General features: G+C 39.0%; 1 protein-coding gene and 1 non-coding gene across 4 annotated transcripts in view; both read left to right on the forward strand.

The window, feature by feature from the left end:
• The first annotated feature begins 167 nt into the window (after positions 1 to 167).
• Positions 168 to 24469, forward strand: part of ZFR (zinc finger RNA binding protein) — a 36972-nt gene continuing 12670 nt past the window's right edge. For 2 of the 3 annotated variants that reach the window (XM_064176408.1, XM_064176410.1), the window contains exons 1-12: positions 168 to 271; positions 554 to 638; positions 12076 to 12358; positions 14248 to 14392; positions 15102 to 15320; positions 16441 to 16688; positions 17661 to 17852; positions 18153 to 18453; positions 19332 to 19525; positions 21633 to 21752; positions 22693 to 22838; positions 23208 to 23370. In XM_064176408.1, the coding sequence (XP_064032478.1) occupies positions 235 to 271; positions 554 to 638; positions 12076 to 12358; positions 14248 to 14392; positions 15102 to 15320; positions 16441 to 16688; positions 17661 to 17852; positions 18153 to 18453; positions 19332 to 19525; positions 21633 to 21752; positions 22693 to 22838; positions 23208 to 23370 (2133 nt within the window). In that variant the 5' untranslated portion in view covers positions 168 to 234. The remainder of the gene's footprint in view (positions 272 to 553; positions 639 to 12075; positions 12359 to 14247; positions 14393 to 15101; positions 15321 to 16440; positions 16689 to 17660; positions 17853 to 18152; positions 18454 to 19331; positions 19526 to 21632; positions 21753 to 22692; positions 22839 to 23207; positions 23371 to 24469) is intronic. The other variant, XM_064176409.1, reaches the window with a different exon arrangement.
• LOC135173756 (small nucleolar RNA SNORA66) lies at positions 9741 to 9875 on the forward strand. The gene has a single exon (XR_010301424.1). It is a non-coding gene; the product is annotated as a small nucleolar RNA SNORA66 (small nucleolar RNA).

Here is a 24469-nt window from a genome sequence, read left to right on the forward strand (position 1 = left end):
CAGCCCCTTCCTCCGCCGGCAGGGGCAAGGGGTGCGGCTACCGCCCGGACCACAGCTCCCAGCGGCCCCTTCGCACATCCCGCGCGTGCGCACGGCGCCGGTTCGGCCGCACTCCGCCGTTGTCGCCGTAGGTGGGTGGGTGGGGGGAAGGGAGCGAGCGCGGTGGTGAGGAGGAGGAGGGAGGGGGGTAAGAGTTGAGAGTTCAGCCGCTGCTGTCGCTGCTAGCTCGGACTCATGATTCCCATATGCCCGGTAGTTTCGTTCACCTATGGTAAGTAACGGCGCCCGGGGGGGGGTATGTGTGTCCGTGCGCGCGGAGGGGGAGGGGATGCGGCCCGCGCGCGGGGCGGGGGCCTGGGGCGGCGGGGTGTGGACGAGGGCGACTTAGACGCCTTGTCTGACCTGGCGCTCGCGCGCTCTTTCTGTCCCTTGTCTGTCTGTCTGTCTCCTTCTCCTCTCCCCCACCCTCCTCCGCCTCCATTTCCCCCCTCCTCCTGCTGGGCCTCCTGTCATGGCCCCGACCGCCGCCGCCTCTTCGTTGTCGTCGCCACAGTGCCCAGCCGGCTGGGAGAAGATGCCAAAATGGCCACCGGCAACTACTTTGGATTCACCCATAGTGGGGCTGCTGCCCAGTATAGGTAATCTCCGCGACCCCTCCCTGCCCCGCCTGGCCCCTTTCTCCGTTTTGTCTCCCACCCCGTGTCCCTGACCGGCCTCTCCCCACCCCCGCGGCGTGCAGGCGCGGGACTGCCCCTACTCCGCGCTTCCCCACCCTGCCCCCAACCCCCACCCGGCACCCCCGCCTCGCGCGCCGGATGATAGTGCTTGGAACTATTCTGCTTGTTCGCCCCGCCTGCGGCTATGTTTCTTTATCCTTCTAGTGATGGCCTCCCTGTATCCCCATTAGTGTGAGGGTAGGGAGGTAGAGCGATATACCGCGGAGGGGGAGGAGAACAATCCGCGGCAACATCAGGTCCCAATGCCTTTAGATTAAAATGGCCACTTGCTGTCAACACTACTGGCGAGTTACCGTCAGCCGCCCCCAGGCCCTTTTTCTCCTTCAGCTTCAGGGAAGATTGAGTTTGCTCCCCTGGTCTTTCCCTCCACTTATGTCAATGTGGGAGGACAGAATCCTTTTTAATGTGTGTTACAACCCAACCTGTGGGAAATTGGATGGGTAAAAGAAGATCAATAGCACCAGAAAATATAGGGGACTTCATTCCATTGAGGCAATGTTATAATTAGCATATCTAAGTAGAGAAGGTACATTCAAGGCCAGTCACCTTTTCAAAGGATTCATGTTTTGATATCTAAGACGAGGAGCAGATCTTTGGAGCTTGGGGACTTAAAATCGTGAATGTTGTAGAGACCTATCTTTGTCGGTTTTGTGCCTTCCAAGGTATGTTTCAGAGTGTTAAAGTAAATGGTAGCGCCTGTTATCTCACATTTTCTGAAATCAGATTACCTAATTCGGAAAAAAAAATCAGTAACGTCATATTTTTTATTTCTGTTAGAGTAGTACCTTAAAGTCAACATTTGAATCTGTAAATTTAATAAAAGACCTTGGTCCTGGTTAATGGGGAAAAAAGAAGAAAACAAATACAGAAGAAGTAATTAACAAATTAATTGAGAAGTGTGCTACTGTTAGCTAGCTAATAAAAATTGCATGCCTGACAGTTTCAGGAATGTGGAGTTCTATGTGGTCTTGGGATAACATACAGTGGATAAATTAGAATTTGTCCAAGGAGTGTGAACTTAACATTAAATAATGATGATTGCAGTAGTAGTAAAAGCAGATTGGTAGCTACAGAGGTGTTACATACTGGTTTGAGGAAATTAACGGGCATTGGGTGTAGGATTTGACAATATATTTACTGTAAGCAGTGTAGTTCTCTGGATTTACCAGAAAAGAAAGGGAATCAATATCTTTATTAGTTTGTAAATGCTATTTTTCATAAAAGGAATTTAAGTCTTAACTCATTTCATATTTAATCAAAGGCAGTGAAGGAGCAAAGTGCCCTCTAAACCTGTAAATAATGGATTAGAAGCATTTTTTATTCCATTCAGTGTTGTCACTGCATAAAATTTCCTGCTGCTCATATCATTCAAAATTCTTTATGTGCGCTATCCCATAATTATATTACTACTTAATGAAAGAAGCAATAAATTATGCGAGTATAATATAGAAAGTTTCTCTGTATATTACAATACCTTTACAACTTGTGCTTTCTGTGCCATTAGGGCCTAAGGTTATAAATCTGCATGCAATGCAAACTGCATCTCTTAACAAAGTAATTGTATTGACCCATCTACTTAGAAGACTAAAATATATGTGGAATTCGGTGTAGTAGTCGTCTTTTATATGTGCTCTCTATGCCACCTGAACCACTCTGTATCTATTAGTTTTGAAATGAAAAACCTTCTCTTATATGTTTAAAAAGTATTAGCATTCTGGATTCAGTCCTGGAGAGAGGCATAATTATGCTTTTACTCTAAAATGTGGAGATGCTGTAGGAGAGATTGGGGCATTGACAAATGCTTGAACAGAGAAATGGGCAAATCTGGTAGTCGCAAATAACCTTGTGTTAAGATTCAGGTCTCTATTAAGGTGAATTTTGAGTATCTGAGTTTCATCTTAGGAAGATTCTTGGGTAGTTAGGGGTGATTTGTTAAATTTGTGTTGCCTTCAAGTGGCACGAAGATTACTAAGTGATGAATCTTGACAGGTGCAAGCACTTTTAGCAGTTCAAGTCCAGAGCAGACCACAGAGCCTGTGAATTTAGATTAAGATGCAGTCTTCTGGATAGCCATAGGAGATTAACTCTGCCAGTTTTAACTAGGGAATTGAAGTGCAGTGCATAATGTTACAGAGTATTTGAGGCTGGTGCAGAACAGAAAAGGAAGGTGCAATTCTCTGGATTGGATAAGTTAGCTATTGAGAATTGTTTGAAGTTGGATTGATTTTTTTCACATTGCAGTTATCTTTTTTTGTTGTTTATGGTGTCTGTCTTGATTGCCTCCTCTTCAGCTTCAAAAGTATTCTGCTTTTCAGACATGTTAGGGCTGTAATTCACACCAGCTTGCATCCTGATTTTGGCTGGGATTGTTGATTTCCCAGTAGCTAGTACAGTGCCATGTTCTTGATTTAGAGTGAGAATAACACTGATAACATAGTGATGTTTCAGTTGTTGCTAAGTAGCACTGAAGGAGATTGGCCAGGGCAACTGAACTAGTTAGCTGGGGCTGGGAGCAGTGGGGTGCGTATCACTGCATAGGCATTATATATATAACAGAATTAAAAAAAACCACATGCGTTATTTCTGCAAACTTTAGACCCATGATATATTGAGTTGCATCATATAATCATAGAGTGGTAGGAGTTGGAAGGGACCTCCAGAGATCGAGTCCAACTCCCTTGCCAAAACTGAATTAGCTCAAACAGGTGATCTTAAACCATACACATTTTTAGAAGAAAAGGCTTCACTGAATGTGGGTAGAGCTGTGTAGTGGTGATTCTCTTTTCAACCAATGTTAGTTTTAAGTGGTATCCTAAACATGATGTTTTAACTTACTAATATACACAAGAAGCCTCCACTAAGCTATTGCTGCTTATAAAAAGAGTTTGATAGACTCATTTTTCAAGTCACTGAGGTCTCACAAAGGAGGTATGCCAACATTAGAATAGCAGTAAGAGGTTTTGGGTTTATGTTAATGTGGGCTGTGTGCAAATATTGGAGTTGAGGAAGGAAGTGGTGGTCATTGGGGAGCAGAGGTGCCTCACTAATCAGAAGTGCCTTTGTAATTTTTTTAGGAGAGTAGTCTGCCAACTACTTGAAATTTGCATCAGACTTATGTTTTTAGGAGCTGAGTGCTTGGGGAAGTTTACCTGTTAACAAAATAGATCTGTCCTTCACAGCTGTAACCTCAGCGTGGATTGAGAGTAGTGTTAAGTCTGGGATGTTAAATTACAACATTTTTTCTGCTACTAAAATGCAGCAGTGGTAACTTAAGGTGTAGTTGCACTACTGGTGCTAGAAAAGCAAAGTGGTAGCTCAAGGCAGGAAATACAGATTCTTTTAAGAACTGAAGTATAATACTCTATCCTAGTGAAGCTTCTTTCCTTTTATAGAGAACTTGCCAATTTTAACTTTTTTTTTTCCTGTTTAACAACTTCATTAACTATCTGGACAATGAAGCAGGGTGTACCCTCTACAAGTTTGCTGATGATACAAAACTGGGAAGAGAGGTTGATAAGCCAGAGAGTTGCCCTTCCACCCAAAGGGATCTCAATAGGCTGGAGAAGTGGGCCGATGGGAGTTTATGGAGTTCATGAAGTTCAGCAAGAAAAAGTGCAAAGTCCTGTACCCGGGAAGGAACCACCTCATGCACCAAAATATACTGTATGTTCAAGCTCCACCTGGAAACTAGCTTGACAGGAAAAGACCTGGGGGTCCAGGTGAACACTCAAGTTGAATGAACATGAGCCAGCAGTATGCCCTTGCAGCAGAAGAAGCCTGGAGAAGAGGGGGCTCAGGGGTGACCTCATTGCTGTCTACGGCTACCTGAAGGGACATTGTAGCCAGGTGGGGGGTGGCCTCTTCTCCCAGGCAACCAGCAATAGAACAAGGGGACACAGTCTCAAGTTGTGCCGGGGGAAGTATAGGCTGGATGTTAGGAGGAAGTTCTTCACAGAGAGAGTGATTTGCCATTGGAATGGGCTGCGCAGGGAGGTGGTGGAGTCACCGTCCCTGAGGGTGTTCAAGAAAAGACTGGATGAGGCAATTAGTGCCATGGTCTAGTTGACTGGCTAGGGCTGGGTGCTAGGTTGGAGTGTATGATCTTGGAGTTCTCTTCCAACCTGGTTGATTCTCTGATTATATACCCTCATGATGATCTACGTTGCCACCTGACTTGGTGTCATCTGCAAACTTACTGATGACACACTCTGTCATCAAGGTCATCAATAAAGATGTCTGACAGAAGCAGTCGCAACACTGAGGTCTGTGCTCATCCAAGTCAAGCATCTTGGACTCCATGATCATTTGTTTGGGTGTTGTTGTGAAAAAATCTCTTGACTAGACATGAATTAATCAATGTTTTGATGATGAAGAAAGCAGTATAGGCAATAAACTGCCCATTGTGTGCAGCAGAGCAAGGGAGGTAGATATAGACCATGTATTGCATCATTGTAACAGACGCTTAGAGTTATTGTTGTGATGTACTGTGGGGAAAACATTGCAGAATTTGGTTTCATCTAAATTTGGTCTTGAAACTAAATCTGAAGATTGAAAACCCAATAGGGCTGTAGTGAGAACATGAAGATATTGTTGGTGATGAATTACTAGTAGTGTATTAACTATTTAATATCAATCTTTTTTTTTTTTTTTGTTTGTAATGAAATGGCACAAAGGTGTGTTTAGAAACATGGAAGAGGAAGGTAAACTCAAAATTGCTATGAAAAATGTCCTTTTTAGGCTTATGTAGTTAAACTGTAGAAGGGTTAACTAGGAGCTTCTGAGATTTAGCAATTCAGGAGCGAATTGTACATTTTCATGCCTTCAGGCCTGTCTTTGGATTCGTAGTTTTGTTACAAAGTTCTGTTCACAGAATTGTTGTAATAGTAAATAATGGTTTTCATTTAAATTCTAGAAAGTTATATTTAATCTGGATGTGGATTTGTGATAAAATTATGTCCATAATGAGCGACAAGCTCTAGGAAAACAAACAGCTTACTGTAGTGTGATACTTCATTTCACCATGCTAGGCTGTTTATTATAAAGTGTGCTTAGGAAGAAGAAAGCTCACTTGATTGTCTGTGTTTTTTGTTTTTTTGTTTTGTGGGTTTGGTTTTTGGTTTTTTGGTTTTTTTTTTTTTTTTTTTTTTTTTTTTTTGTCTGGTTTTATTCTGTTCTGACCAGGTTTCATTAATACAGAAACACAAAAATTGATCTGACCAGTTTTGCAGTAGTGCCCCTTCGTAAGTTAGGATCTGAAGAAGCTGCAGATTGTAATGTTTCTTTCTGTTTTTGTAGAGTTAGGTCTTAGTTGCTTTAATTTTAATATGTCTGAAAGAAAAACTGGCTAACTGTATTTTTACTATTTCGCCACTGAACAGGATAATCTGTGAAACTTTGAGTTTCTCAACAAATATAGTATCTGTAATGTTAAGATGTTCAAATATTCTTTATCTAATTCAAGAAATAAGTCTGAATTAGTGGAGGTAGTTTAGTTTAAAATGTAAAAATGTAAAAATTTATTTCAAGATTGCCTTAAATGTTTTGCCAAGCCAGCCTGAAAATCACTCTTTTAGTGGAGTAAATATTTTAGAAGTTGTAATTTCTAAGGAAGCTTTTAGTTTGGCTGGAGACAAAATTGATTTTAGTCCTAATCTAAACTCTATGTTAAAATAGCATTCAGAAAACAAACAAAAAGATATGCACTTTACCTCTAGGAAGAAAATTTTCCGTGTTCAGCACCTTAAATAGAGTTGGAATAACAGCAGCATTGATGTGTGCGTGTTGGATGTATGGAGATGCACTGGAGATCAGTTTTCATGTGGCTTATGTGCATTGAAGGGTCTTCCTTTGGCTGTAGTAGATCTAATAATTTAGCACAGGATCTCCTCTAAGCCATTTTGTGGAAGAACATTGTTCATTTAGAGACCTATATTATACAGCTATTTAAGTTAAGACAAACTTGTGTGGTTTTGGAACTGGACAGTGATATTTCATTAGTTGCTATTGATCAGCAGTTTCTGCCTCCTAGCCAGCTTCTAATAATTTAAAGTGCCACTAGGTTTTTTTCACTTTCGAAGTCTGTATTTTTTTTTCTGCATCAAAATCACTGATAAAGCTTCGTTGTTGAAGATCTTTGGGAGTTCAGAAAGGTTTATAATTGCTGCTTGAATACCGTGAATAAAAGTTACCAACAAAATTATGAAATTAAATTTTTTTTAATAACCAATATGGAGTAGTGATGGCTAGCATCACCTGCTTTGAGAGCTTGTTTTAAGGCTGTGGACTTTTTGCTGGTGTTTTAATGCAGCTCAGTCAAACATCAGTGCTTGGCCTGGAATTTTCCTTGCTAAACATGTACCTAGAATTACATTTGATTTAAAGCTGTAATACAACGTAATTGATTTTTGTGTTGTGAATTGGACAGAGAGATCATCATAGTTATTTGTTGCCTTAGTGTTTTGGAGTAGAGACTTTGCAAAGGAGAAAGAATTTTACTTGTTACTCTGTTTCAGAATCACTGTTCTGAGCGTATGCAGCCGAACAAGATGTTAACGCGATTAAGGCAGCTGCAGAGTTGGTCGTTTGTCCAGCTTGCAAAGTGTTAGGATAAATGTGCACCTGCCATGTGAAGGCATTCTTTCATACTCAGTAAAATGAGATTCATCCACCAGATAGCAATATGGGCAAGGTCAATTTTTGCTGTGACCTTTGCTCTGGGATGAGTTCTTTGCTCTGGGATGAGTTCTTCAACATTGTGAACCACTGTGGTTCTTCACAGAAAATCAGACTGACATGGAGTTGGAGGTTAGAGTGGAGAGATGCACAGTCACAGGTTACTGCAATTGGTCCCATCTAGGAGGTTTAATATCATAGTGGTATTTCACAATGATGTATAGTGACCTGTTCTGATACTAATGCATCAGAAAGACTAATATTTTCCATCAGTAGTGTCAGTAGAAAATAGAATAGGTATTATTCAGAGATTGGAGTCAAAGTGTAAAACCTACTTTTCTCATTCACAGTAATACAATAATTGTGACTAAATAATTCTTTTGCTCTTGAGGCTATGTAAGTAGGATGTAAAAGATAAGGTCAAGCTAGGTATACACTGGGATGTAAAATTCTTGAATAGTATCAAACTTATTTTGGAGGAGGAAGCAGCAAAGAGAGTGGGGAGGTAGTAATACACGTGTAGGAGTTTAAAGCAAGCAAGGAAAGATAAAACACATTAGGAAATGTTTTGGAAATTACTTTTTGTAGTTGACTGAATCTTTCATCTGCATAACCTAGAGCAGAATAATTGATTATAACTTGTACTGTGAACTGGCTCCGGCTCAAAGAGTGAAAACAATTAAATGGAAATCTGAGGTGGAAGGTGAACGTTAAAGAATCTGTGTTCCTAGAAAGTAGAATTAAAGTTACCTTGGTGCAGAACTGTTTTTATTATGATGACCAGCTGAAAAAAATCAGTGCAGTACGAATTAAATGCATTCTATTTGAGACTCTCTGATGGAAAAAATAAATAGCAGTACAGTAGAGTATGATTTGAAGCTGACAAGTGCTTCACCTCTAAATTCTTTAATCGAAGGTTGGTGTTTATTTTGATAGTAAATTAAACCACTGCAGGAATTGTAATATGAAGCTGCATTGAATTGAATGGTCACAACCTAGGTTTGCCCTACCTACATGCTGAAGTAGAGCTCATTTGCTTTGGAAACTGAAGCTTTTATAAATTAATGAGAAAAGTCATGACAGTGAGAGTGCTCAAGCACTATAACAAGTTGTCCAGAGCAGTCTTGCAAAATCCATTTTTGGATCAGAACCTGACAGAACAAAGTCATGGCAAATCTAATACAACTTAAATATTAGCCATGCTTTGAGTGCTGAATTGGAACAGTTAACCTCCAAATCTTTTTTTCAGCCAATTTTTTTCTGTTATTTTTAAGCTCCATCTAGTTTATAAAGCCAATTAGACTGTTTTTTCATATGAAGAGAGATGGAATTCCTTGAACTCAGAGATTCTAATAAGGATATTAGATGTTTTTTCCGAGGAAGAGAAGAACTGATCTACAAAGAAAACCAGCTAAGGTACTAGATCAGTGATTTAGCTTTTCTGCTGTGCCGCAGAACCTGTTTATGTCCTTAGCCCACAGAAAACACAGAGTAATTTGATTCAGGTTTTTTTTCTCACTGTGTCACAGGATTAAGCTAAACTAAATTACTTTCTTTGTTGTGGTGAAGAACATGCATGTGGTTTATTACCATTGCTCAGATGACATACTCTGTTTCATTGTTACTCTAATAACTTAATCATGTGCCTAGGTCCTTTGGAATCTTATTTATTGGGACTCAGTTTAAATACTTGATGTGGTTCAGTATGGAAAACTTACTTAGAGCAGAGATTAGTGAAAGAATTGTAGAGAAGGAGCTGGTATAGGTGGTTAGTGTAATTAGAACAGTGGAGTTCCCTAGGGACTGGTTCTGAGTCTTAGTATGTGTATTAATATGGCTTGTCATGATATTTGATGCAAGGAGAAGATTGTAAATACACAGAAAACTTTACAAGAATCTATTCTGAAAAAGTCGAGCTGAAAATAAAGACCTCTTTGGAGCACACCAGTTAGCACAGCTGAAACTGCATCTGGAATGATTCAGGTTATTTGTGCCATCTGTACTGAAGAAAGCAGAATAGATGCCAATAACACAGGTGCACAGATGAACTACAAGAAAGATCAGTTCATCTCAGCAAATTCAATGAGGCAGCAATCAGCAAATAAGGATTAAAAATGACCAGAAGTTAGATAAAGTTGGCACAAAAATATTTTTGTGTAAATTAATTATATGAAAATGCCCAGTCATCTTAATGTTAAAAGATCTTCATTAAGGCCGTGGGGAGGAAAAGAGATGTCATAAATCTAGATGTCACCCTGAATTTCTGTAACCTAATGTATCATAATTTTTTAAAAGGAGGAAGCAGTCAGTTCTGTAGTTTTTCATGCAGTCTTGCAAACTCGATCACTAGCTCTGCATGATGTTGCAGAAGCAAGGGGAACAGGTTTGCTAGAGTAAACATGGTTGTAGAACTATTAGTCTTAGAAATCTATCGATTTGGACTGTCAGTTCTATACCATGATAAGGACTTCAGAAGCAAGAACGGTGCAAAAGAAATGAAATGGCCTGTGTCAGAGTCCTGTTAGTCCTGCTGATAATGATGATAATCTCTTCACAATGTAAAATACTGAAAACTGTCAGGCAACTCTAGTCACATATATTCTAAGAACAAAAACATTTTATTTGATGATCATACTGGTACAGTTACCATGTAATGTGTTATGAACACTGTATTGTGTTTTGTAATAGAAAATACAGTTTCATAAAACCTGGAAGTTTTATGAAGTTGGAATTTGCTTCCTGCACAAATCCCTTTTTTCTCCTCCCCCTCTTTTTTTTTTTTTCCCTTTTCCCCTGTGTGCATCTCTTGGTTCCAGCAATCAACAGACTTGGGTTTTTATGCTGCTCTGTTTCTAATGTTTCTACCACGTTAGAAAAATAATACAATAAAAAAACTTAATAGATTTCTGTTGGAGTAATGAGTTAAAGCAGTGTACAGGAGGAGGGAAGAATAAGATTTGAGATAGACTGGAGCAAGTCTTTCCTTGTTGGAAGTATTGAACTGTTGATGTCTCTAACTGCAGTGCAAATTAGAGTCTGCTGTTTTCTCAGCTTGGTGTAGTTTTATTAGGTATGATAATGGTTATTACCTCAAAATTTGTTAATATGTTACTTCTGTACTGCTAGCATTGCATTATCTATAGTGGGAATGAATCACAATGTAGAGGTATGTACATCATTTAGGAGGAATTGGTTCAATCGGTGGTGTGAACTATACCAAAGTGTTCAGATCTTTCACTTCTACTCCTACGCTAATAATTTGAAAATAAAATTAAACATAATTGTGAGTTCAATTCAAAAGTGAACTGAATTTGCATGGAACGCAAGTGTCTTTTTTAGCCTATAGGAAAAAGGTGGAGTCCAAGCATGAAAAATCAATACTAATAAAACTCTGTTTCTGCTGTAGGAACGGGGTTTTATAATATACTGAAATTAATAGGTTCTGCTGTAATTACAGTGACAAAATCACTTTTCCTAAAAAATATTAAATGCAAGGGACATGTGGAAATTACTTTTTCCAAAATAATAGAATGTATAGTTAAAAGGTGTATTGTTTCTGGTAGTTAATTCAGACATAATATTTAAGACTTTAGGAGAAAATACTGTATTTTCTCTTAAGGATAACAATACTGCCATTGTGCCACAGTGTATGTTTGCTTCAAGTAACAACAGTGCAGAAGTGTGCTAAAAAAATCGGAGTAATCACTGAATCCCTACTTCCTATCATTGTTTCCAAGTAGTGATTTTGATTATGTCACTGTTTACTTTATTTTTTTAAAAACAGTCATTCTAAACTAATAATGTACAATTACATATCAATCAATAATGCACAGTTGTACACCTATATAGGACAATAATATTAGTTTCTTTTCAAGTTCTTAAATCTTTGAAGCCATCCTTTTTAATTTCCACTGTTAATATTTAGTCATTCTTGGTAAATAGCCATATGCTAATGTCTTACCTGCAGATTTTAAGAGAGGCAGATTAGTCTGGGCATGTTCTTGGAAGATTGCCAGGGCTCTGGTAGCAGTCTTCCTGCTTCATCTGACTGGTCTTTTCATGCTTTGTATTGTGAGGCAGTGGACTACTGTAGGACTGAGCGAGGCCAGCTTTTATAATTCTGAACTTTCATGGGCAAAACCCCCTGTCAGAGATGTGCATTTGAAATCTTAAGTTCTAAGTAATTTTTCATAGAAGCATTTAAAATCTCATTACTTCAGTACCATATATTGAAAACCTTGGTACAACTGAAGGTTGGTAATGAGCTTTCACAGAAAAGTAGTATTTTTGTATTGAACTGCTAAAGCATTTTAAAACTTACTAGTCAAGAAAAGATAACAGTTTAGGCTTCTGTATTATTTTGTGTTTAAGACTGGAGCTCCACTGCTTAAAAAAAAAATAAAAATAAACCCCAACACAAGTGTCCCCCTTTCTTAGAAGGTCATCATTTACATGATACGGATACAGCCACAGAAACTTCAGAATGATACAGACTTTTTAATGGGAGTGTAAGAGTGGTAGTAAAAACTATTGAAGTGTATGCATACATAGAAAGCTGCTCCAGGTCTGTTCATGGAACAGACAACTATTAAAGGAAGGTTTTTGAGACGTGTAGAAATTAGCTTAGTATGTTGTATTAATTATTTACTGTCTTTTTTCCATATAGCCAGCAGCCAGCTTCTGGCGTAGCTTATTCCCATCCAACTACAGTTGCTAGCTACACTGTCCACCAAGCACCAGTTGCTGCGCACACAGTTACTGCAGCCTATGCTCCTGCAGCCGCTACAGTCGCAGTAGCGAGGCCTGCTCCGGTAGCTGTTGCAGCTGCTGCAACAGCTGCTGCTTATGGAGGCTATCCTACAGCACACACAGCTACAGATTATGGTTATACACAGAGGCAGCAAGAAGCTCCACCACCACCACCACCTGTCACTACACAGAACTACCAGGTGAGTTCTAAAAATTACTTCTGTTGCATGATTTTATTTTTTAACAACAGTGTTAAAAGAAGGAGGCTAGAATGTGAAGTGTGTGTGTAGAGGAATATCAGTGCTAGTGCTACGGGACCTAAGAGAGTCCATCTAAACTGGAGAGGGAGTTTCCACGAGGACATATAGTGAGAGGATAATAGGTGATGATTTTAAGCTTAAAAAGGTAGATTTAGATTAGATATGGAGAAGAAATTCTTTACTGTGAGCATGGCGAGGAGTTGGAACAAGTTGTTCAAGAGAAGTTGCGTATGCCCCATCCTTGGAAGCATTCAAAACTGGACTGGATAGGACTTTGAGCAGCCTGTCCTAGTGGAAGGTGTCTGCAGATGGCAGGGGAGTTGAAATGAGACAGTCTTTTGAGGTCCCTTCCAGCCCAAACCATTCTACATTTCCATTATAAGCAATGGACTGACATTTGCTTCCAAGTAATTCTGTGAAACTCCTGCTGTAAAAGGTAGTCCTGTTTTGTCCCAGCTGGCATAGTTTTCAAGTGGCATACAGTAAACTGCATCATGGGACAGCTGAAAATACTCTGTTCCAATAAAAAAGTGGAGGTAGAAATAGTTCCTTTGTCAGGTTCCTGGGTGGTACAGCAGTTGTGGTGCCAACATAGGAGGATGGAAGATTGCCCTAGGAGTGGAACTACCCTTTAGGTAGTCATGGATATCTTTTGTGAGATCACACCTAACCTCATCTGGCTGCAGGCTTCTGCAGAAGAGAACTTTTTGTCAATTTTCATCTTGGATGTTAAAGTCGTATGTTTCTTGTAATCCATTTTTTTTTTTTTTAACTTTTTAGTCCTAAACTTAGCAAGGCTTTGTCCAGATTCTGATTAGTATCTGTTTTGTTTAGAAGGATTATAGTATTGTTGTATGTGTTCAATCCTCTTGTACAACTCTTATAATTCATAGTACGATAATAAATCATAAAATAGGAATCTTTAAAATAGCATCTGTATTGGATTATGAGGTCAATTATTAGATACATTTGGACAGAAAAGAGAGTCCTCTAAACTGACTGAAAATAATTGGATGGAAAAAAGATATTACTGTTATATTTCTTGGAAATAATTTTTAAAAAATTACACATTAGTACCATTCTCAGAATCACCCAGAATCCCTTCAGCTGTAGTAATTCTTGCCTTGCCTGGGCCTCAGTTGATCAATTCTTTATGTTTTGCCATAAATATGGTGAGAATGAGAGAATATATGTAAACACATACACTGTTTTCCAGGCCCTCCTACGCTTACAGTCCATCTCTTGAGTTCTTGCTACTTGATTCTACCACGTGGTTCCCTAATGGTGTAGTTGATACAGCAGAAAGTAAAGAAGGGTTTAAATGTATTACTTTAAAAGACATAACTAAAAAGTGTATTGTTACTAATGAGATTTTTAAAACCAATACAGGCTCACATTTGTAAGCTAGTGGATTTGTTGTGATTTGTAGAAATTGACATTTCTTTGGAGATCTGCAGTGGTCTTTGATTTCGTATTTTACGGAAATGTAGTCTGATAAAGTCTTCATGAAAAATTAGTGGCTACTTTTGAGTGAAAAGAAAAATAATAATGTGATGGGGAAAGCAATTTCATAGAATGAGATTAATTCCTATGTTGTCTGAAAGACCATCAGGGCATTTTTCAAGCCTGAGGTATCTGTAAACAGAATTTTAATTTCTTTAATGCACTTATAGATACACCACCTGTAAGGGGGTGTTTTTCTGTTTTCTAAGTCTTACCTTCAACAGACCAGGAGAAAAGGCATTATTTCATTGACCCTGCTAATGACTTTTAGTTCAGATACATACTCAAAGGAGAAATTACTTGTGTTTTCTTTTTTGACTTCTTAGGATTCCTATTCTTATGTTCGATCTACTGCCCCAGCTGTAGCTTATGACAGCAAACAATATTATCAACAGCCAACAGCAACTGCAGCAGCTGTGGCTGCTGCTGCCCAGCCTCAGCCTTCAGTAGCTGAATCGTACTACCAGACAGGTGGGTGATGTGATTCAAACTACTGTCATTATACATAGCCTGTGCACTAAAACTTAAGAATAGTTTTTTCAAGTATTTTGGTTTTGTCACTTAATCTCTGCCAATGTGTATGAATTTGCTCTACCTAGCTCTTGGTCATGATTCTGAAGATGCCATCTCTAGGGTTAGGATTATTATTAAGTAGAATCAAAACATACTTCCAGGCAAAATTCTTTCTGAAGTAGCTTCATATAGGCATCAGTGGATTCAGGTGACACCTTCATTAGAATGACTTGAAATTCGTTAGTTACTTAACATATGTAGTTACTACTGATAACATTATTGCTAACAGGTGCAAATCCTGTTTACTTTTTTTTTACATTAGTTGAAAATGATAGGAAAATTTAGACTTGCTTTATTAGTTTGTAGTTCAGTAGAGCCACTGAATGTGAAGATTGTCTTAAAAGCATGGCAGCACAGTGAAAAATAAATTTTGAGACTTAATAGCATGAGCAGTGAAATAAATGATTTGCTGTTTGTGCGCTGCATGGTACCAAATACATAACCATGATTGGGAGAAGCAAAACTAAACAAACAACAAAATTCAACCAAAAAAACTCAAACAGACACCACTATTTAAGCCGTAGCTTATTAAGTATCACTTAATGTGGTTTGTGTTTTATTCAACTAAAGTAAGCATTTGTATGCTTCTGTTTTCTATCCTGATTAGCTCCAAAAGCAGGGTATAGCCAAGGCGCCACTCAGTATACCCAAGCCCAGCAAACACGACAAGTGACAGCAATAAAACCTGCAACACCTAGTCCAGCAACAACGACATTTTCTATATACCCAGTATCCTCTACTGTGCAGCCAGTAGCAGCTGCAGCTACTGTTGTTCCATCCTATACTCAGAGTGCAACATACAGCACAACAGCAGTTACTTACTCTGGTAAGAATTCTACCTACTATGTTACTGGGATCTTTGCAGTAGCAACAGAAGAGTCTAAATACTCGGAATTTTAGCAGTTCATGTTGAATTGTGTCATGGTCTGCTGAGAAACATCAGACAATTTGGTCATAATGGCAAAATATTTTGCTGTATCTTTAAAAGAGGTTTGATGTTAGCCTCTGCCTCTTTTGTTACTTGTGAGAAAGTATTGGCATGGTGCATTGCAACTTACTGTTTGGAAAGAAAAGGTGGCATGGGGGAATAATAAACACTAAACGCATCCACACAAGTATGTCACAGTGGAAACGGAATGGAGCATGCCACCACCAAACGGCACTTAAAATGACAGAGAGGAGAAGACCAATATAATTCTTAAGTTTGGGCTGTCTTGAGCCATAATGAGAGGAGTGTGGGTGGTGAAAAAATGATGTTTCTTCGAGCATTAGAAATTCAAAAAGTAGCTAAAGATGAAAATATGTTAACTTTACAGCCACATGGTATATATACTGGCATATCATAGCCACCTTGACCTTTTTTTTTCTGTTTTCCCTTTATAAAGGGATTGAGAGACTTTGTTGAGGCAGAGAATGATCAGAAGATTAGAAAAAATACTTAAATTAGTGTGGGGGAAAGTGGTTTAAAGATATCAAAGCCCAGTTTCCTTGATTTATTCAGTTTTGATACTAGAAATCGAGGACCGAATAGCCAGGCTTTAGTGCGCAAACACCTCTGTGTGCTAAAACTATTTAAGTCAGTGGTTCTGGAAGACTGCATAATTCAGGTGGTCCTCATCAAGTCTTTTATTAAAATTCTTGTTACATGATACTCAGTCTTACCAGATGCACTAGGAAATTTCACTTTTGATTTGCTCTGATTTGTCTAACATAACTGAATGCCTGCAAAGATGTGTCTAAAATAAAGTACATTACTGGTACAATTTTTAACCATCTATTTGTGTGCTGTGAAACATCAAGAAAAATTCAGACTGCCTCAATAAATCATTTCTGTCCTGTCCTGCACCACCCCCCAAACTGTTACGCAACATGTTGTGAATTAGTGTATTATGTAATTGATACATGATGTACAGTGATGTAACATTTATTTCATTTTGATCTTTGAGGTACCTCTTACTCTGGCTATGAAGCCGCAGTGTATTCAGCTGCATCGTCCTATTACCAGCAGCAGCAGCAGCAACAGAAACAGGCAGCGGCAGCAGCTGCTGCTGCTGCTGCAACAGCTGCTTGGACAGGGACCACCTTTACTAAAAAGGCACCATTCCAAAATAAGCAACTGAAACCAAAACAACCTCCCAAACCACCCCAGATCCACTACTGTGATGTTTGTAAGATCAGCTGTGCTGGACCACAGGTACCTGTACTCTGTAATGTTCTGCTCTAGACTTTAGTTGTGATTACTTCAGCTGAAAAATCTGACCCCTTTAAGAATATTTGTAAACTTTTAGGGACCTGATTCTATACTTCTAAAGGGATAATCAAATGAAAATATGCACTATTATGGGAAGAGGTACTACTAGAACATGAAAAGATAAATCCTCTGAACTTGTACAGATAATCTTCAGCTGTGCTTTGGGTTTCAGAAATGCTCCAAACTTTTAATCTGAATTGCCTTTTTTTAGCATAGCAAACTTCCTAGAAAATATTTTTTTTCAAAACAATGACATTACATAAATTTTGTGAATGGTAAGCCTGAAAGTTTGTTCTTCATTGTGTTCCAGCATCCCAGCTTAGTTTTACAGTGAACTTGAGTGTGTAGGAAGTAGATAGCAATTAATGCAAAATGTTTATATGTCCATCTGGTTAAACAGTTCTTACTCTTTAGGCAAACTCGTCATTACTTCCCAGCCTTCTTGTTCTCTGGATTGCCAGTGTTGATATAGGAACAAGCATCAACTTCTGCATTTTGCTTTCAGCACAACTTTATACATTGCCTTCTTTTGAATTGAATTTTTTAATTCCCTGGATACACTTGATCACTGTGGTCTTGTAGTCTGAAAATTGAGAATGATTGTGCAATGAAAACTGTAGTTCTATGATCATGCTAAGTTTTTAATGGTGTATCTGTTAACCACCACTTGACTGAAGAACTGAGAAGTTAGAGAAGGAAAGACAGTATTATGTTACATAAAAGTGGACTCCTGGTGGTGGATCAAGGGAATTTTTTGGCCTCAGAAGTGACTTGCTAATGCCTTGAGATACATCATATTGGAGAATTCTTCCATGTAGGAAGTATTTCTGTGTTCTATATTGCATGTATTAACATGAATGATGAGCAAACAGTACAAAGACAGCTTACTCTGTGTGATATTGTTTATTTAAACAGACTTATAAAGAACACTTAGAAGGCCAGAAACACAAAAAGAAAGAAGCAGCATTAAAAGCTTCCCAGAACACCAATAACAGCAGCACTTCAGCTCGTGGAACTCAGAATCAGTTACGCTGTGAGCTTTGTGATGTGTCTTGTACAGGGGCAGATGCTTATGCTGCCCATATCCGTGGCGCCAAGCATCAGAAAGTAAGAGGTTTCTCTTGTTCTTATTATGCAAGTGTCCTGATTTCAGCTGAGATAATTTTCTTCCTAGTAGCTGGTACAGTGCTGCATTTTTTATTTAGTATGAGTTGTCACTAACCAGTACTTACGTGATGAGCAATTGTTTCATAGAGTGTACATGTCAACCTTCTAGGGTTTGCATTGCCAAGACCGCTTTGTAAAGAAGCAACAGCTAACTTTTTAGTTATGTTGATGTCTGTGTTATATCATTTTATATAGTTGTCTCATGGAGACAGTATTATGACTTTATCTTTATTTTCACAGGTGGTAAAGCTGCACACAAAACTTGGCAAACCCATTCCTTCAACCGAACCAAATGTGGTTACCCAAGCAACTTCCTCAACATCCACATCTGCTTCCAAACCAACTGCCTCTGCTTCAAATATAGCAACAAGCAGCAGTACTGTGAACTCCTCTGTTACATCCTCTGCGGTGAAAATTCTTACTCCCACATCAAACACACCACTTAACACTGCGTCCAACAACAAAACATCTTCAGCTGCTGCTAATATAGCTGTTAAGAAAATATCTACACCGAAAATAAACTTTGTTGGCAAGTACAGAAGTCAGTCTTTATTTTGAAACCTAACCTATTCTATATTTTTTTAAGACTTAGAGAAACAAATAAAAATGTTATTTAATTAATTTAAGCTTGAGTATCTTTAGTGTTAAAGAGAACTGTAGATGAAAATAAGAATGTATAAAAAATTCACTTCAAAATATATGATGTTTTTGGCCCATTTGACCTCTCTTAGAGGCTTCTTCCATCTTATAAGAAATCTTCCATCTTTACTTAGTAGCCATTGGAGTGATGCAGTTTATAGCCTAGTTGGTCCCAGTTTCAGTTTTGATCCCATGCTGTTAAAGCAACCTGTGGTAGGTTGGCAGGTGATAACTGGGATATTGGAACATCCTTGTAATAGTGGAAGGTGTGTTTTAAAATAAGTGTGCAAGACATTCAGAAATGGGAAGCAGATGTTCCAGATTAAGGTATCTTGCTCTGGAAGGAAAGACATAGGCGGTTGCAGCACAGAGTATACTGCTTTTGTTAGTATAGATGTCATAAAGTTTTAAAGTACATTTTGGATTTATTTCCCCCAAAAACTCTAAAAAAATTAAAGTATATTTGCTGGCTTGTTCACATTCAGTCATATCTCTTTGGAAAAGGCATGAAAACTAATAATGAGAACTACAGTTATATAAAGTAAAAGTTCTTCTTGCTAAAATAAGGTAGTACTAAGAAAACCTTACATATTCTTAAAATGTTTTTAAAATACTTTTTACTTGTATTTAAAATACATTTTAAGTTTTAACTAATTTTAAAAGACTGATAACAATTTCTTCAGAATATTGATATTTGCAAATGAAGTATTTAATTTGCCCGTCATGTGTAATCATATTCTAATTTTATGACAGTTAATGATTTAACTTTTGGAATTGTAGGTGGGAATAAGCTTCAGACAACAGGAAGTAAACTGGAAGAAATGAAATCGGCCGAAAGTGTTAAAACAACTCCTACTGCTACAGTACCAACACAGGAAGTAAAATCAGACACGGCAGCTGAGCCAGTGACTCCTACAGCTCTTGCTGCCTTGCAAAGTGATGTCCAGCCTGTTGGCCATGACTATGTGGAGGAGGTATTGATGTATTGTTTATTGACTGTTTTACTGAAAAATTGTTCAGTGTGAAACAGAAACACAGTGATTCACATTGGCAAGGACCTCAGGTACTAGGGTTCAATCTCCCTGCTCCAGTAGAGCCACCTTGAGCCACTGCCTGGGGCTTTGCCCAGACAGCTCTTGAATATCTCCAAGGACAGAGACACCACAACTTCCTAGGTAACCTGTAACAGGGCTTAATCACCCTCCTAGGTAAAGAGATGTTTCCTGATGCTTAGAAGGACCTTCCTGTATTTCAGTTTGTGCCCACTACCCCTGCACCTGTCACTGGGCACCACTGAAGAGTCTGTCTCTGTTCTCTTTGCACCCTCCCTTCAGGTATTACACATATCAAGAAGATCCCTTTTCCACATTCTTTTCTGTAGGTTTGACAGGACCTCTTCTATCAGCCTTTTCGCATAGAAGAAATGATGCATCCCTTTCATTATCTTTGTGGGCCCTTTGCTGCACTCTTTTCAGTATGGCTGTGTGTTTCTTGTGCTGGGAGCCCAGAACAGGAGACAGGAATGCAGTTGTGGCCTCACCAGTGATGAGTTAAAAGGGGAAGAATCACCTCTCTTGACCAGCTAGCAGTACTTTGTCTTAACAAAGGCCAGAAAGCCAACGTCCTTCTTTGCTGCAAGGGCACATGCTAGCTCATATTCAACTTGAGTGTCCACTAGGACCCCCAGGACTTGTTCTGCCAAGTTGCTTTCCAGCTGGAGGCATCCCAGCACATGTTGGTTCACGAGGTGGTTACAGGACTTAGCCCATTTCTCCAGCCTGCTGAGAAACCTCTGGATGTCAGGGGAAACCTCTAGTACATCAGCCCCCCTTTGCACTTTTGTGTCATCAGCAAACTTGTAGTGGATACCTGCAGCCTCATACAGATAATTGATGAAAATGTTGGACAGGACTGGACCCAATATTGACCTTTGGCATATGCTGCTATAGTTAACCAGTGTACAACTATGTTTCATTCAGCTGATCACCACCCTCTGATCCTTACCATTCAGTCAGTTTTCAATACACCTACCTGTATGCTTACCCACCAGATGTGTCAGCAGCTTGTGTGTGGGAATATTATGGTTAGACAGTGTTGGAGGCCTTACTGAGGTTCTCATAGACGATACAACAGAATCACAGAATGATAGGGTTTGGAAGGGACTTCTGGGCATCATCTAGTCCAACCTTGCTGCTAAGACAGGTTCACCTCTAGCATGTGCAGTATCAAGTCCAGCAGATTTTTAATATCTCCAGAGAAAGAAGTGCCACAATCTCTCTGGGCTCTGTCACCCTCAAAGTACAGTTTTTTTTCCTTACTATCCTGTGTTTGATTTTGTGTCCATCGTCCCTTCTGCTATTACTGGGCACCACTTGAAGAGTCTGGCGTCATGCCCATGACATCTGCTCTTTAGATATTTATAAACATTGGCTGCTTATTTATAAGCACCTCAACTCTATACACTGGTCTATCAGACTTGTCTTTCATTACATCAGTTTATCAAGTTGATCAAGCATGAGTTCCCTTTGGTGAAGCCACCCTGACTACTGATGATTTTCTTGCCCTTAATGTTCCTGGAAATGTTTCCCAGGACTAGCTGCTCCATCACCTTCCCAAGGTCAGGGTGAGAGTGACTGACCTGTAATTCCTTGGGTCCTCCTTGAGGAGTGACAGTGCATTGAACCTGTAAAGGCTTGTGCACATGTTTATACTTTTGTATTGTGCTCAGCTGGACATTCTTGATCTGGTTGTCATGACGTAAGTGAGTGAAGTCTGATGTAAACTATTCATTATTTCCAGGTGTGTTATTATTCAAATCCATGTAATACTCAAGCTTGAGTTCAAAGCTATGTACTCTTTAGAATAGGAGAACTTTGTTCTGTCTTCATTGTAGAGCACAATGTGTCTTGTCAGAACTGAATGTTCTACTTTGCCTTCTTTTAGTTATTGTGTGAATTTTTTACCATGTTTTGAGGCAGATGTACGTTATCCAGTGTCACTGAAACAGGTTAATTTTCATGTGGCCTTTGCTTTTTTGTGTTTTTTTTTTTTAAGCCAAATGTGTTAAAATGTATTTTCCAGGTAAGAAATGATGAAGGAAAGGTGATCCGCTTTCACTGTAAACTCTGTGAATGCAGTTTTAATGATCCTAATGCCAAGGAGATGCACTTAAAAGGCAGACGGCACAGGCTTCAGTACAAGGTTAGTAGAAACGCTAATCCTGTGTCTGAAAATCCACTAGATGTCAGCTGACTGATTACACATTCCTATGTTGAAAGCCTGGACAAAAATAGGTAATCTGAGTAAACAACATGTATAAAAAGGTAGAGAAATGTGTTTTGTCAGGAGTATAATCTCTAAGAAGGTAATACAGACTGAAAATGTAGTTTGTTTTTTAAAGCATTTTGAGTGTGGCTTTCAGGCAACATTAAAACAAGGTACAGAATATGCAAGCAACAGTTGCATATTTTTTATGTTTACCATGAATTTCAAACAGTGTAAAATGGCAGTGCTCACTGTTTTTGACAGGTTAAATCACATAAACCCTTTTGTGGAGACATCTGAGAAACAAACATTGCAGGGGTTTTAGTCATGAACAGAGAAACACCTGTATTGACATACAGAATACATTTTGGTCATTGTAAGATTATATTGGAAGGATATGCAGCGGTCCCAGGAGATGCAGGGTACCTCCATAATTATGAAAGGGATGAAAGAAAGAAGATATTGCAAAAAATGTTATTCAATAACTCATGATTATGCCCCTGAATGGAGGAACCCTTAGAGTACAACAGGCCATCATAATGCAAACTATGGTTAAGAGGAAATGTTTTTTTCAGACTGTAGAGTAGCTATCCTGCTACAGAACAAGCAGCAAATTACTTAGTATTTCATGTAACTTTATTATCTTAAATTGCTTAATTGTCATACAAGTGAAGAGGCAATTCATGATGTTTGTGATATGTAGCTGCCTCTGCCTTAGTTTATTGTACAGAGATATTTCTTCTAACTGCTTAGTCAAGGCAGTTCTAATAATGCATTTTAGTCTGCTCAATCTTATCATAGATTAGTAGTGTGTGTTAAGTCTCAGAGTGTTGTAGCCTTGAGAAGATGAAAGAAATTTCTTATCTTTCTGAATTAGAAAAAAGTAAACCCAGACTTACAAGTGGAGGTAAAGCCCAGTATTCGGGCCAGAAAAATTCAAGAAGAAAAGATGAGGAAGCAGATGCAGAAGGAAGAATACTGGAGAAGACGAGAAGAGGAAGAACGCTGGAGAATGGAAATGAGGTAATGAATTCTGTTTTATTAACAAATGAGAATAAGCTACAGTCAGATTACTTATAACTAATTCTGGTTTTGTAGTTATTTTGCATAGCTGTTTTGGGAAATCTGCACTGTCTTGTTTCAAACTAAGTTGTTATTATCCCTCTGTTTTTTTTAATAGTGTTCAGTCCTTCTGAGGAGTGCAGACTTGCTAGAATGATGTTGTTATAAATTCAGACCCACTTTCAAAATAACCATTGATTTAGTTACCTTCTGGATTTCACTGGTATTTGCTTAAGGCTACAATAAATGAATTAGTAATGACATGCAAGAATTTCTTAAGACTTGGAAGTATAAATAGCTGTATAATGAGAACACTTGGATGCACTACAGGCGATATGAAGAGGACATGTATTGGAGGCGGATGGAGGAAGAGCAACATCACTGGGATGATCGTCGCAGAATGCCAGATGGAGGATATCCTCATGGTCCTCCAGGACCTCTGGGCTTGCTGGGAGTTAGACCAGGAATGCCTCCTCAGCCCCAAGGACCAGCTGTGAGTTTCTTAACTTGAAGAAAAAAAAATCATACTTACTGGGAGGCACAGTTAAGAGCTTTATTAAGAGCTTTAAATTATTCAGTATTAACTCAGTTGTCTATAGTGTTCCTTTATTAAAGAATGGGAAAAGCGGAGAGGAAATTACATGTAATTGAAACTGTTCAAGTGGACCTGTCTTACAGAAGAAGTCCACTGAAATGACAAAAGACCAATATTGATTCTTCTGAAATAAAAGTCACTCTGGATTTTTGTACTGCTCTTTTATTTTGTTTATTTTCATTATATACATTGTTTGTTGAATTGTGTTCAAAAATTTGGATGGTCATTCTCAGTGTATTGCTTAGTAATGGGTCATACCTTGGGGGTTCCATAAAAGGTGCAGTGCAACATCTTATCCTGGGATGTCTCTTTTGCACCTTATTGACAATCTGAAAGGTGTTGGAGTAAGTGCACTCTCCAAAGGCTTGCAGCTGACACAAAACTGAATCAGTTTTGGGCTGAGAGGTGTATGATAGCTTGAGGGCAGAGCAGACTGAAGGAATGGACCGTCAGGAACTTTGGAATTCTAGAAGGACAGATGCTTAATGCTGCACTTCAGAATGGAGAATCCCTTGCACTGAGGGGCTGAGTGACAGGCTGAGAAGCAGCCCTGCTGAAAGGAATCTGCACTTCTTGGCAGATACTAAGCTGACCATGAGTCAACAGTGTGCCCTGGCAGGAATGAGGGCCAAGAGCATCATGGGTTGTATTACAGGCATATAATCAGTAGATTAAGAGAAGTGATCGGCTTTCATTAGGCCCAAACAGCAACACTGTATTCAGTTCTGAGCTTTCCAGTTTAAGAAAGATATTATAAACCATCGCAGGTTCAGTGTGGGACTGCAGGATGATCAGGAACACGTGTCCTGTGAGGAGAGGCTGAGAATTGTGAGCTTGTTGAGCTTCAAGAGAGCTCTTCAGTGGGGTGTAATAGCTTTCTAATACTTGTGCCTTATAAACACAATGAAGGCAGTCTCTTCACAGCCTTGAGAGGGTAAGATATAACTAACTCAAGCTGAGACAAAAGAGTTTCAGGGTGACTAAAGGAAATAATTAT

Source organism: Pogoniulus pusillus, chromosome Z (assembly GCF_015220805.1).
Source record: "Pogoniulus pusillus isolate bPogPus1 chromosome Z, bPogPus1.pri, whole genome shotgun sequence".
NCBI classification, from domain to species: domain Eukaryota; kingdom Metazoa; phylum Chordata; class Aves; order Piciformes; family Lybiidae; genus Pogoniulus; species Pogoniulus pusillus.